The 14,266-nt window shown below is 38.9% G+C and overlaps 3 protein-coding genes across 4 annotated transcripts; 1 reads left to right on the forward strand and 2 right to left on the reverse strand.

Annotated features, from left to right (window-relative positions):
• Positions 1–2,862: 2,862 nt before the first annotated feature.
• LOC140773250 (zinc finger protein 7-like) lies at positions 2,863–3,408 on the reverse strand. The gene has a single exon (XM_073115729.1). The coding sequence runs from the start codon at positions 3,406–3,408 to the stop codon at positions 2,863–2,865; it is 546 nt and encodes a 181-aa protein (XP_072971830.1).
• A 2,316-nt stretch (positions 3,409–5,724) lies between these two features.
• Positions 5,725–8,284, reverse strand: LOC140774251 (uncharacterized). 2 transcript variants are annotated; one of them, XM_073117166.1, is made up of 5 exons: positions 8,061–8,284; positions 7,887–7,992; positions 7,711–7,818; positions 7,501–7,632; positions 5,725–6,868 (listed from the first exon to the last, which is right to left on the reverse strand). In XM_073117166.1, the coding sequence occupies exons 1-4, from the start codon at positions 8,150–8,152 to the stop codon at positions 7,531–7,533; spliced, it is 408 nt and encodes a 135-aa protein (XP_072973267.1). In that variant the 5' UTR covers positions 8,153–8,284; the 3' UTR covers positions 5,725–6,868; positions 7,501–7,530. The 2 variants fall into 2 exon arrangements, with proteins under 2 accessions (XP_072973267.1, XP_072973266.1); XM_073117165.1 differs by lacking the exon at positions 5,725–6,868 and adding an exon at positions 6,910–7,357 and having other exon boundaries at positions 8,061–8,283.
• A 3,974-nt stretch (positions 8,285–12,258) lies between these two features.
• LOC140774042 (uncharacterized) lies at positions 12,259–14,043 on the forward strand. The gene has a single exon (XM_073116872.1). It carries the CDS (start codon positions 12,346–12,348, stop codon positions 13,888–13,890), a length of 1,545 nt encoding a protein of 514 aa, XP_072972973.1. The 5' UTR covers positions 12,259–12,345; the 3' UTR covers positions 13,891–14,043.
• Positions 14,044–14,266: the final 223 nt, after the last annotated feature.

The raw sequence follows: 14,266 nt of genomic DNA on the forward strand, positions 1-14,266 counted from the left end.
GATGAAAATAAGTTTCAATCCGAATTGATAATTTGGAGAGAATTCAGTACAGAACTTACAAGGTAACTAAAATTTATCTAATCGTTGGATTGATTTGAGATATGAATATATTGTTTCTCCATAACTTATAAATCCAACGCAATTGGAATCACAATGATCGGATAGGTAGATCGAAAGTTACGTATGAAATAATGACCAAAGGTCATAAGATAGCAGGATGGACGTGGAATACATGGTTAGGATTATGAGAGATGATTATAATTTGGTAAATGGATTAGTGCTTGGAACTATATTAGGGGGAAGAAGGGAGATTTCAGGTATGGCTAGTCGCTAAAAGGATAAGGGAGAGCTGAGAACTTGAGTAAGATACTAAGGGGGAGGAAGAAGGAGAGAGAAGATGGCTCAAAGCTAAATAAAAACTAATTTTAATATTCAATAATCAAGAAAAGCTGCTCTTCCACGTATATAGAGGCTAGCCAAATATCTAAAACCCTAAACAAATTCTATTACAACTTAATTTAACCTTAAACAAGTGTTATTATAACTTAACTTTTTCGTCGTGAGTATGAACATACTCCGATTGTGTTTGATCGCTAAAATGTATTCTCTATATGTGTGGATGGGAGATCAGGCGTTCGAACTGTCAAAATGTGTCATCTATATATGCAAATGCGAATTAGGCGTTTGAAGCGATTTCACTATGCACCCAAATCAAGAACTGCAACAAAATACTCTTCTTTCTTTAATTAATAGAGTATGAGATTATTTCAAGAGATCACAAAGTAAGAGAGAGAGAAAATAGTAATATTTTTATAAGTTTTTTAGTATAATTATTTAATTTAGGAGTTTAGTTAAGTTTAATAAATATATCTAAATGCCAATTTTCCTTAAAATAAAGAAAAAAAAAACTAAATGTGCCTAGGCTCACCATCACTGTATAAACCTTTTATAGTGTTGAAACTGAACTCTTCTGCTATATATTATCTCTTTTACATACTCACTGTATAAGTTTCCGCATAAAACGTAGAGGCAGCAAACTTATCAGTCTATTGGGTTCATATCAGTTCAGATCGGGTCGAGTCTAAACAACTTCAAGCCAACACGAATACCATTTATTTAAGCGGGTTATAGGTTGTTTGAGTTTACACAAGTTACTCAAGTTCTAAACGAATTATTAGAGTTATAATTTGATTGTCAAATCAAAAATTAGTTAAATAGTTGAGACAATAAATAAAAATATGATCCGTTTAATAATCAGCTGAGGAGGGCCAAGCCTAACTAAACTAATTTTAAGTATTAAATGCTACAGTGGAAGCATTAACTATTTTTTTTTATAAAGCCTTCCTCCATGCAGTTGATCTTGGAATTCCTGATTTCCTCTTAGATTTGCTAAAGCTATAATAAGGAATTGTTAACTGTTCTTTTTTCCTCACAATATCTGGAATTGCACCCATGTCACACTACTTGGCAATCTATATGTACTTGTGATATAGGTCTTCATAATTTAAATATGTAGGAAAATAAATATTTTTGTGAAGATTTCTAAAGTGATCTTGTGAAAATAAATTATTTAACTAGTTGTTAGGTCATGGCAGCAGCAGGAATGGTTTGCATGAGTAAATATATATAGAACTTAAAATAGTCTTGTTAATTGTAATTGACCATTAGATAGAAGAAAAAAGAAAAAAAAGGAATCAAATTCAGTGCAGTACAAATATTGGCTTCATAAAGAAAGAGAAAGTTGCTTATAATATTACAATCTGAGACTCGAAGTCAATCTTTTCTTTCTCTTGTCTGTTGCACTGCTGAGAATTTACCTGAAAGCTTACCTCTTGCTTCTTCAAGTGCAAAGGGTGCCAACCCATTGTAATGGTAGGCTCCATGCCATCAAACCACGCTACATAATTGGCACAAAGATTGGCTATAAAGCTTGATATAAAGGAAAATTTTGTTGAAGATGAAGGGGATATAAAGCTCTAACAACTTAAAAGATACAAACATGATGTCCATTAACAAATCAAGAGAGGTAGGGTGACGATCCTTTGAACAAGCCCCTATATAATTTGGACAAGTTACACATTACAAGAAAGAAAATATGGTATTAAGCTTAATGGGCATATAAGAGTAGCATAACATTCATCCCAGGCAGGAACACAAGTCGGACGTCCAACAGCTCTATTGCGATCACTGTTAAGCTGAGCATGCACGATCGTACGTTCACCAACTATAGTAGAGAAGTAATAACAGATCAAACAACACACAGGGAGCAGTGCCTTAGAAAGTAAATAACATGTAAGTTTCGACCGCCAAAGAACCACGAGAGAGAGAGAGAGAGAGAGAGAGAGAGAGAGAGAGAGAGAGAGAGAGAGGTCATAAAAAAATTAGGACTGGGTATGAACCGCTGCAAAAACGAAAAAAACGATCTTTCATACTCCCAAAGTCCAATTCTACCGCCCTCGCAGCCCCTCTGCCTTGCCAACTAAAAGTTGGAATAGATGGAGGGAAGGTAGAGAGGATTTGAGGGGTGGTGGAGATCGTGGCATGCGAGGGGGAGAAGGGGGAGGAGAGGGAAAGAGGGAAAAAAAAAAGCCCAGGAGGGTGAGGGGATGAAACACGCCCCTCGCAGGACACCAAGCAAACACTGTTGCGAGGAAAGGAGGAGGAAAAAGAGAGGGGAATGAGGAAGGATATGAGAGGGAGGAGGGAGATGAGGAGCCTCTCATCATCTTATGGGAGAGGAGAAACTAGAGAGAGAGAGAGAGAGAGAGAGAACCTAGAAGAGGGGTGTACCAGGGCCAGCTCATATAGGGAACTAGAAGTAAGATTGGCTTCATGAAGAAGAGAGAAAGTTGCTTATAAATATTAAAGTCTGAGACTCAAGTCGATCTTTTCTTCCTCTTCTTGTCTCTTGCACTGCCGAGAGTTTACTTGAAAGCTTCCTGGCCATAATAAACCTCTTGCTTCCTCAAGTGCAAATGGTGCCCAACCCATTCTAATGTTAGGCTCCACGTCATCAAACCTCGCTACCATAATTGCATCCTCCTCTCCCCTCCCCTTTTGGACCATTCCATGGGGATGAACTCTTAAAGATTGGAGAAATGAAGCATTTGAAATTGGAGACAAACCCATAATTATTTGCTGCAGATGTTGAGACCTCTTAGCTGCTCCTCTCTCCCTCTTGTGGGCATTCTGATGCCCGCCAAGAGCTTGTGAGCTGAAGAACTTTTTCATGCAAAAATTGCATGAGAATGCCTTGCGAGTGTTTGTCTTGGACTGGGCAGTGGAAGTGCTCTCAGTTGTTGGCAAACCAAGGATAAGGTTGAATCCACAACCATCTTCTTCATTATTTAGATGTTGTTCTGAGTTCTGATTGCTTGCTTCTATATCTATCACTTCTTCTTTGCCCATTGGAAGTACACAATCTCTCACACTATGTCTTTGATCCCTTAAAAAGAAGCAGAAGAAGGTTAAAAGTGAGAGTAGAAATATCCATTACTATTTTAAGTTGAATGCCTATCTCTCTTCCCATTAAAGGCCCACATTGTGGTGCCTGTGTCAACTTTCAGATTCCCTTCATCTTTTACTTGATCAGGGGATATACCCAATTATTGATAATATTCTATGAAATCATAGAGGTATGTTGCCATTCTCACAACACAACATTGGGCATATGAGAATCTAGCACTGGCACAGCTAGGAATACTTTTTTTCCCCCCGGAGAAACAGCCCACAGAAAGAGATATCATTCATTATAATAAGATATTTACAGAAAGGGGTATAAAATATACCCAATTTTTGATAGTATTCTATAAAATCATAAAGATGTGTTGGCAATCTCACAACAAATTCCATCATTGGGCATATGCGAATCTAGCATCGACACAACTAGGAAAACTTGTTGGAGATCGCTATTTCCAATATATCTTTGATCATAGAAATGTTCCTTAGTCCTTCATTTCTTCGTCCGTCTTCTTCTTTGAGACATCTCAGTGTTGAATTATTACAATTGATGTCAAGTCCCTGTTGTTTGATTCTCAGGAAATTCTAGATTATTATATGATTAGCGATGACTACCTCGTGGGATGGATTAGATTAATAATTACACACTGCTTAACTGAAAGCCCCAAGCACTTCTTTGTAGTTATCCCCAAAGTTATCTCTAACATTGTAGATTGACGTAGCGATTAACTTTTAAGCCCAATATTAGATCATCTCACTGCTATAACAACAAGAATGGCAGGCCTCATGCAGAGTGTTATTAAGGTGAGTGGAGTTGCCATTTCCTGCATATCCCAACTAATCTCTTTTGTATGTTGTGGTGTCTGTGACGCACCAATAATGGCAATATTTAAGCTTATAACGAAAGAAGCCAACGCAGCACTAACTGATCTTTTAATAGTAGCTACTTCTATTTCTAGTGGAATGCCTGATGGGAGTTGTCCTCATGGGACTTGGATGCTCACTCCTTAGTGGAGGATGCTTCGAAAGATATTGCATTACTCTGCAAATAGTTTGTATAATAGGATTGTGGATAGCTCAATTTTAACATAGAAAAACCCAATAATATGTTCTTACTACATAGCTAGCTTTCATGATGTCAAGCCAGTGGATTCATGAGTCAAGTCCGATAAGGAGAATAGAATATGAGAGTCTCATCATCTTCTTGAGTAGTTTCTTTTTTTTTTTCGGTTTGGTTTTTGTTTTGTGGAGAGAGTGAAACATGCTTGTGTTATTTTGTTTTATCTGCATGCTGTTGAATTTTAAGTACCAAAGTGAGAAGACTTGGAATGCAAATGATTAGCATGGGAGTAGTTGAGAAGCATATTTGCAAGTAAAACTAGAGAAGAATTTTTTATTGCGAGGAATCTTTAGCTGCTTCCAGTGTTCTCTTGTATCCCCAAATCTTGATAGACAATAATGTCATAATAGAAATGGTAAGATAAAGTTATGGGGTTGCTTGTTTTATATATTAATGTGCCACATAATAGGGCATAGAGATTGTCCTTCTATCAAATAGATTTCCTCTCCCACCCAATGAACACATAATGCTATACTATACTGTATATGTGACTTCTGGGCATGACTATGGTTGACGATCACACAATTGATTCTCGAATCCTCAACACTTAAACAGTTTGAGGAAGTATACCCACTTCCACAAAAAGAGTAAACACAATAATGTTATATGCAAAAGCAAAGTGGGGAAACAGGAACTTTGCCAAGAATCAACATAGGCTTTCAAATGTAAGTTCTTAGGTGCTGGTAGATTCAAAAGAATACTCACACAATTTAAGCCCCTTCAACCATGTATGTGAGCACAATTATGGAGGAGTTTGCAAAATTATTTGAGATCACTAATTCCACTATTACTTGCCAACAATTTGGAAGAGATTGTAAGTTGCATCTTGTTCTCATGGTCTTGTAATCATTTTTTTCCAAATTAAAAGAAAAAAAAAGGAAAAAAAATTCATGATCTGATAATAGGGAAGAATAAGTTAGATCTACCAGATACTACAATCTGACTGGAATGTTACCACACTTGCCCTTAAAATTTAACCCAAGATATTTCTTCCTCAAGTGTTGAGTCACTTTGTAATTAGATAGGACAATTATTTCACCAAGATAAAGAGATGCTTACCCTGGCATCTAAACATGAGAGACACAAAATAGATCTGAGAAAATTAAAATTCTTCATAAGGAGAAAACAGAGAAAGTTGTCTACAAGCAAAATTACAACTAAACAAAAGCTGGCAATGTTCCATCAATACTAGCCATTTAAAAAGCAAGGTCTAGGTTCTTACCTGTGAAACGGAACTGTTAAATAACCTCGGTGGCTCGTGGGCCGCTTGAGCTTGGCTTGAAATACTAGTAATATCTTGCATATATGCATAAGAAAGTTAATCTTTGTACTTCTGCAGACTATTGCAGACTATACAAAATGGTTGATGATCTTAGTCTATAATGCTTTGCATCAATGGTGGAATATTGAGAACAATATGAAGTATTTTGATCTGAATTGTCATTCAGCACTAGTTGATATACTTCACCACATGGTATAAACCCCTTCTTATTGAATTATCATGCATTATCCAATATATAGCTGCAAAAAGCAGTATTAATGGACAATATTGGAGCATTTCACAGATGAACTCAAAATTCAGTTGTTTCTAGTTGTTTTTTCCCTGCTACTATGAGCTAAAAGACTTTCTGAAAAACAAATAAATTTGACCCAATCGTTGCTTATATTTAATACTACAAATAAATGATTCCTTCTAGAAAGGATTCTTCTCTTATACAATGTCACCTGAGTGTTGCACTGTTTCCAAGTAAAACTTATATTAGAAAGGCTTAGAAATTAAAAAAGGGAATACAGAAATTATTTCCTTTTCATTGAGATTTAAGAAAGAAATAGACTCAACCTGATGTCCCACCTTTCATTCTCTAATTACCATGTGATTTATGAGTTGGGACTCAGCAAGATCTAGAGGGTTCAGATATCAAATGAGTGATTTGGTCTATCATATGAGCTATCTGACATACTCTTCCTAAATAATTTACTAGACAACAACTTAATTCTACTTCAAGTATCGACAATTACTATTGGCTGGGTATCTCTCAGTCTCAACCCCTGCCTAAATTTAACACCAATTAATTCCAAATTCAGTAAATTAAACTGACTTCTAGGATCTTGGACATCTTCAGGCATGATTCAATTTATCCTTTCTGTCATATTGAAGCCTCACAGGAGACCAACAACAGAATGTCCTCGTATATGCATTTGCTGATCAATACACATTTGATCTGGGCCAAGAAGTCAGTTCTTTCGCTAGTAGTCCTACTCAGTCCTCAAGGAAATCATGCTTCTTTGCTGCATATGATACGTTTGGAATGGTGAACAACTTGTATGAAGAAATTATGTAGTAACACTGACACAAGGTCCTACCAGGCTAATGCAGGTAATTTAGGACTGCACATGCCCATAAACCACACATATCACTTGTAACAAAATTATACCATGCTAGCAACTTCCTAGAAATCAGATATGTCTTGTAGTATGCTAAAAGGATTATAAAGGCAACACATGCTTGAACACAGCAAAAGTTAAGGAGTTTCTCCTTTAAGTAGACCTTCATGAGCAATTAACAGAATGTATACATACTATTCCTATACTCAATCCATCCTAATTAACATGGCACACACATTCGTGCTTTTCAAAGGACTCCGTACTTGCATGTTGCAGTACAACTTTGAAGTGGTACGATGATCTAGAATTTCCAAAGGACTTCCAAGAACTTTGAAGCTTTTGATGCATGACAAGTCCAACACTTGGTACCACCAATGGCAAAGGACGAACAAACTATGCAGAATAAACATAAGAAGAAAGAGTATAAACAATGAAGAATTCATCAAACCCAAGGAAACTAACGTGGAATATAAATTCTAGCAAAGACCGACACTTTCACTCGAGAAGTCACAAGAGAAGCGCAATTCACCAAATACCTTTCCGACACCCAAAAATGTCTAAATCCATCAGAGCTTCGAAAGCATCAGCGCTAGTTGCTCATCCATCACCTCCACCTCCCGATGCGCGCCGACAGCTTCCGCAAGCCGAGCTGCTATTTGGTGCTTGCACTAATAAATCAAATAAAACTAAATCAAAGAAAGAACAAGAGGAAAATAGTAAGGTAGGATCAAAGATGGATAACGTACACAGAGCTGTTCACCCCTGTTCACGATGTCGTAGAAGAAAGAATAGCAGGTGCAGAGATGCTCTGGAAAGCAGATGTACTCTTCCTTCCTCCTCGACTCGCCAACCACCTGGGACCTCAATAAGTGAAAGAATAAGATGCGAATAGTGGTAAGAGGTAGTAAGAATAGAAGCAAACCAGGAATAGGGAACGGCCACTGGGAGCGGCGGAGACTCGTCGGACGCCGCCCTGGTCGACGATTCTGGCGGCGCGCTCCAAGTTCTTTCCGAATAGGAAATGCAGGCTATATAGCTTATGTTATCGTTTGCATTGCATTTGAGGTTGAGAGGAAAGATGAGGAATAGTACTCACATGGATAGGTGATCGTCGGACACTGAGCGAGTGGATTTAATCTGTTCCCATACGGAATTTGCGACGGCGGAGGTGGCGGCAGGATAGGACATTGGTGGATGCTTGTGAAGAGTTGGTTGAACCGCACGCTAGGTGTTCGATGTTTTGCAAATGATCTCGAATTCTACATAGATTTTATGGTTAATTAGGCCCGACAACCAACCCCCCTTCCCATTCACGGGACCTCCCGAACTTTTTTTAGGTTATAAACTTCTAAGCAAAGTGAAGTCGGTAATAGTGACTACAAAAAACACATAATGACTAACTATATCTCTAATAAATTAACAAGTTCATAAATTTTAAATAATAATAATAAATTACTTAAATAATCTCAAACCACGTGTCTCCTCTATGAGACCCACACTAATCACCTTGTCAGAGTACTCCAACAGAGGCGGCAATCTAGTTGCCGCCAACTAAGCGTGTAACCTCCCTCTCAAAGCCTTGCCTTCACTGCTCTTCGAAAAACCCAACTAGCTTGGACGGAGTACGTCCAGTATCATTGAACTCCTCTTTGTTGTCGGACTTCATGGCGGGCGAGGTGACATTGTTGGGCTCAAGGAAGGCTTTGACAAGGCCAGAGAGCAAGCGACTTCTTGCTCGTTGTCATTGCCAGCGTAGCTCTTGAATCCAAAAGTCGATGAGGCTACTCGACTCCTTGCCGATGCACATACGCACTTTGCTCTCAGCAACATAGCGACTAAGCGTTTTCACAAGCAACGAGATGGCGAGTCTAGCTCACTGAAAGGTGAACTTGGGGAGATCAAAAGGGATTGCCATTAGTGGTGTTTGACATTGACGAAGAGGATAAAGTGGTCCATCATGAAGTTGGCGAAGGAGCTGAATCAGAACAACTTAGCTAGCTCGGCTCTTGCCCTCACCCTCACCGTAGGCTTCCTACTCCTCCTCAAGGTCGCGAACAAATCTGCTAGTGTTGCCCCTCGCTGATGCTGCCAACGATGAGACGGGGGAAGGGAGAGGAGGGTAAGGTAGGGGATTGGCTGTCTTGGACGACTAGTGCTTGGCTATTGCAAGTCGACAACGAGGAGGCAATGTCAGAGACCGACAATAGTGAAAGGGTGGCCAACGATGGTGAATAGGAGAAGTCGGTGATGATGGACAGGGGAGGAAAACGATAAATTTTGATAATAGGTTAAATATAATTATAATAATATATATCCTTTTATCCTAATTTAATTAAAGGGTTTATGAGGGCATCTAGGACTTTTTGGGGTTAATTAGTTGTCACGTAAGCTAATTTGCCTAATTTTTCTAACAGTAGACTAACAGAATAGTCATATTGAAACTTTCTAAAAATTTAAGAGTGATATTGTAACGTAATATAGTTTAATATAGTTTATGGGGTGTCAGCGTAATTAACCATAGATTTTACTTTGCATCACAAAACCTTCGTATGAATTTATTTTTAATTTAATTAGAATATGAGATTTTTACATAATTACTGTTATTTTTTTTAAAAATATGCCCATTTAGTCTATTAGTTAAATCTAACTAATCATGATTAAAACATAATTTTAGATCCAAAATGACTATTCTACCCATGTGTTAAAATTTTAAATTATTTAAAAACTATCTATGTTATATTGAATATTATAGTACAATGAACTATATCTTATTTTATGGGAGATAAAAATTATTGATAAATAGTTTACACAATTTAATAAAGCAGAGCTATTTTGGTTACTTACATGTGTTCATTAGCTTTAAGAGTAATCTATTAGAATTAATCAGTTAAAAATTAATTATATGATAATTTTTTTAAGAGTAAAAAAATTTAGAGTAATTATGATATTTTAAAAGTTTTCAGTGTCAATTATGTAGCAATCCCTTAAAATTTTCTATTATTCGATATATATCCTTAGTGTTATAGTTAATAAAACTTTACTCATACCTCTTATCACCTCTTCTCGTCTCATCTATTTTAACAAACTATTCTCCTATTCCATGGTTTACTTCAGACCAATTTAGAACTATTAATCACTTCTAATTATGATATAATAAAAAACGTAATTACTCTTGTAGAAATATATTCTAATTTAAAATTAGTAGGAATAGTTTGATTATTTTGTAATTTATTTATAGCAGGGAATATTAATGGCATCCGGAAATTTGTCTGAAGAAGAGGAATGAAGAAACTAATTACCTAATTAACATAAGCATGTGTAAGGTTTTCATGTAATTGACAATTGTTTCAAAAATATTATAGATCTATAATATTATCTAGATTTTTTTTTTTTGGTATAAGCATATGGACAATGATGCTACAAAGATTGACAAAAATAAAAAATAAAAAATAAAAAATAAAAAATAAAATAAAAATATAAATAAAGAAAAAAATGAAGAAAATGAAAGTGAAAAGTCCTTTTGAAGGTGTTTGCAAGTCATCAATTTAAGGCTTTCATAAGGTGGTCAAACATAATTTCCTGTATTCTTAAATGCAAAGACTTAATTTTGTGAATTTTGTTGATGCAAATGGTCAACGTTTGAACCATAGTTGAATATTCTCAACCTTCAAATTTCATGGAGAATCTTTATGGAAATATGTTGATCTTGTCCGGAGGAGATATTTAAAAAGAGTTTTCATCTAACACTAGGCAATTATTTTATTATTATTGGAGAGACCTTTATAGATTTATAATGGTTTTGGTCACAATGTGTTGCATTACTTTTTATTTAATATATTTATATCAGTTTTGAAAAATCACATCTTAAAGATTACTGAAACGAAATGATCAATTTTAACGACTATTAAAATTAGAAATTAATTACGAAAAGCAGTGAATCGTAGAGTAAACAAAACTGCTACGAATAGAGTTATAAAAATTAATGAGTTTTTTTTCTAATTAGTACATATTTTAGTGACCGATTTAATTCGAATTTGGACATGTAATCTTGTATTCGGTTTAAAATTTCTCCGCTATAATTTTTATGTGTCTATTACTATTTATTTTCATATCTTATTTTCTGTATATTAATAATGATAAATTTTTTTATTACGATCAGTTCTGCTCTCAACTTCAATAAAATCCAATCTCTTTTTTATTTCTCTCTCACCATCATGCATGTTAGACTAGGGAAAAAGTTGACCGGGATCTTATATCTAAGATTATATAAATATAACATTAGTTGACGAATAAAACCAGCACGATTGGGAAGCCGTTCTCACGTTCCACTCTCTCAGGCTTTGTTTGCTTTTAAGTTTAGGATCCCTACTCAATTTGTCTAGAAATTTCTAAATAAGTTTAATTAAATATTTTTTTTATTTTTTTATATCTAATTAAATTTATTTTATAAAAAAATTAAAATTAACTAATTAAATTTGGAGCTTAACATTAAACTAAACAAGTCCCTAAATTCCTATAACAGTTGTGGAAGCTTGAACTAGGGGGAAAAAAGAAAGACCGGGATGTCTCTCTATCTCTCTATCTCTCTATCTCTCTCTCTTGTTAAGGCTGTAAATGGCCTATGTGACTGGACTATATATCCTACCGCTTAGGAATGTGTTACGTGGACTTTTATGAATCTCTTTATCAGGATTTGTTGTATCAAGATCGTGTCTGTAAGAATGAATTCTTAAGGACTTTCATAAAGGTAAAAAATCCTGTAACCTGGAGCTGGTCCTTCGTCTACTTATTGAAGTAATTGAATGGAGGAGGCATTGTATCCGATATTGGAATTTATTATTGGTAATATTCGAGTAATGCTACAGGCAATTTCCTATATGGCAGGGAAATCCAACTACTTTAGTGTCATTTTAAGTACATTCCAAAGCAACCAAAGCAGTTAATTTCCTACAGTTTCATTTATCGATTTATGTGATTTCTTTATTTCTTTTTTCTGGTCAAAATTTGCTCTCTTATCCAGTTTACGAAGGAACGTAAGCCACGTAAACGAACAAGACACAGGCCTCGTCTCCGTCTCTAGTCCCTAGAACTCAACTCCTCATGACCACACTTTCTAGCTAATTAAGCAGCAGTAACTCCGGGTCTTGCACGTAGTCCTTTCGCCGGACCTCACAGTAAATACGTACCTCTCCTTATCTAGCTCCTTGAAATAACTCCACCAGAAATAAAATCCAGGACGACGAGGCCCACCCTATATCCACCCATTCTACCCTTCCTCTCCTGTGGCCACAACCCCTCTCTTCTCCAATCCCCACAAACTCACTCACACTTAAGTATATATATATCAATCAAAAGGTACCTAGTATTTGATACTTACCCAAATGGCAATGGACGACATGTGGTCATGGATTACCACTCTCCCAGTTACCCCCGCAAACTTTCCGTCCTCCCTCCTCCTCGCCTCCTCCGAAGAGAAATCCATCCTCCTCCAAGTCGACCGCACCGCCGGCTCCGACTCTGAGGCCCTCGTCACCTTCTCCGTCCTCCTCCACGGCTTCTTCCACCCTTGTAACCAAACTCGAACTCTCTGGGTCTCAAACCCGTGTCCTCTTTCCTCCCCGTCTTCCTCCCACCTCCAGCTCCTGACCCAACTCATACGGGAACTCATCTCACTGTCACCTTCTACCTCTCACTCGTACGCCGACCTCGATTTCTCTTGTATAAAGCTCGAGTTACCTGAGCCCATCTTGGATTCCCCTGCTTTCTTTTCGCTGGCCCTTCTGTTACGTCTCTTTTGGCTCTGCGCCGTCGACGCCCCGAGCGACGCCGGCTTCTTGTTCTTCTCCAAACTGGGTCCCACCATCGAGAGAGCAGTAAACTGCTGCGGCAAAGACATGGGGGATTTCCTCCGAGCCGTGGGGCCCGACGTGGAGGAGCGCTTCGTGCGGTCGCTCGGCTACGTGCTCGCCAAGTGGTGCCTCCTCCGGGAAATACACGAGGGGCCCAAGGTAATCTTCAAGCCAATGGGGTCCGCCTACGTGAAGGACTCCCACGGTCTCTGGGTGTTGAAGGGATACGCCCCCGTCCAGGCGATGAACCGGCTCCGTTCATGTCCGGTGCACGAGGCAGGCGAGTCGGCGCTCCACTACGCGCTGGCCCATCAGCAGCTGGAGGTCGTGGTCCAGCTGGAGTACTACGTCAGCATGCGCGACCCGCGGTTCATACGGGTCGGGGTTCGAGTTGACAACCTGCGGGTCCACGTGGTCCGGCTCGGGTTCGGGAAGGATGGCGAGGATAGCGAGGAGGACGTCGCTGACGTGGTCGGCGAGCGCCACTTCCCATCGCGGGTTCGGTTCTGGGTCGGACCCGAGCCGGGGTCTTCGTACGCGTCGGGTCCGACTCTGGGCCGATCGACCGGCAACCCGGAGAGGGAGCTGGAGACGATTCGGACAGTAAAGGGCCGGCTCGGCGGCGGCGCGAAGGCGGCCGTGAAAGCGAAGGCGCGGTCGGCGGCTCGGTCAACGAGCCGGAGCTGGAGGTGGGAGCAGGAGGCCGACGGCGGCGCAGGCGTCTTCGAGGGGGTGCTGTGCGATAGCGCGACGGGGGCGGAGGTAGCCACGTGGAGGGTGGGGAGTGGCGGCAGGGATCCTCGTGTCGGGATGAGAAGAAGGTGGGGTGGGCCCGGAAGGGCGTTCAGCAAGAAGGGGGGCCTGGTGGTGGCGGGAGACGAGGTGGCGGAGGAGGTGACGTGGCGGGTGGGGAGGGGGATGGAGGGGAGGAGGGTAAGGTGGAGGATCGGGGGGACATTTTGGGTAAGTTATTGCGCGAACGAGGTGAAGAGTGACTACTTCGAGACTAGGTGGGTGGAGTGGAGGGATGAGGTTGATTTGGTTCTTGTGGCTACTGGAGGTGACTTCGGATTATAATTAATTAGCCTTAATTAATTCGTATTATAATTTCTTTTCTTTCCTTTTTTTTTTCCTTATAAATGTAATATAGACTAGTAATTAATCTATGTGATCTCCAAAGACTCCAACTACTTTATATTATAGCTCTTCGAGTGGTTCCAGCTTTTGACACAATGTTGCCAACCTTGGAATGCTGAAATCCGCTACTCATTCTTATCTTGTAAAGCAGATCTATCATACCGTAGCAGTCGATGTCAATCATTTACCAGAAATCAGGCCGGGATGCACGTGGAGATTAATCAGAATTACCAGAGCTAAAATAGTCTAATTAGCACTCATAATTAATTTCACAATAGTTGCTACACGCAGAGTTAACCGCAGAAGCATGAACTAA

The sequence above is a fragment of the Typha angustifolia genome, chromosome 13 (genome assembly GCF_048772165.1).
Source record: "Typha angustifolia cultivar Huaian chromosome 13, ASM4877216v1, whole genome shotgun sequence".
Lineage (NCBI taxonomy): Eukaryota > Viridiplantae > Streptophyta > Magnoliopsida > Poales > Typhaceae > Typha > Typha angustifolia.

Coding starts and splice junctions, on each gene's coding strand:
- LOC140773250 (XM_073115729.1), bottom strand. CDS start 3,408: ATGGGCAAAGAAGAAGTGATAGATATAGAAGCAAGCAATCAGAACTCA.
- LOC140774042 (XM_073116872.1), top strand. CDS start 12,346: ATGGCAATGGACGACATGTGGTCATGGATTACCACTCTCCCAGTTACC.
- LOC140774251 (XM_073117166.1), bottom strand. CDS start 8,152: ATGTCCTATCCTGCCGCCACCTCCGCCGTCGCAAATTCCGTATGGGAA. Junction 7,993..8,060: donor TCCGACGATCACCTATCCAT/GTGAGTACTATT, acceptor TAAGCTATATAG/CCTGCATTTCCTATTCGGAA. Junction 7,633..7,710: donor ACAGGGGTGAACAGCTCTGT/GTACGTTATCCA, acceptor TTGATTTATTAG/TGCAAGCACCAAATAGCAGC.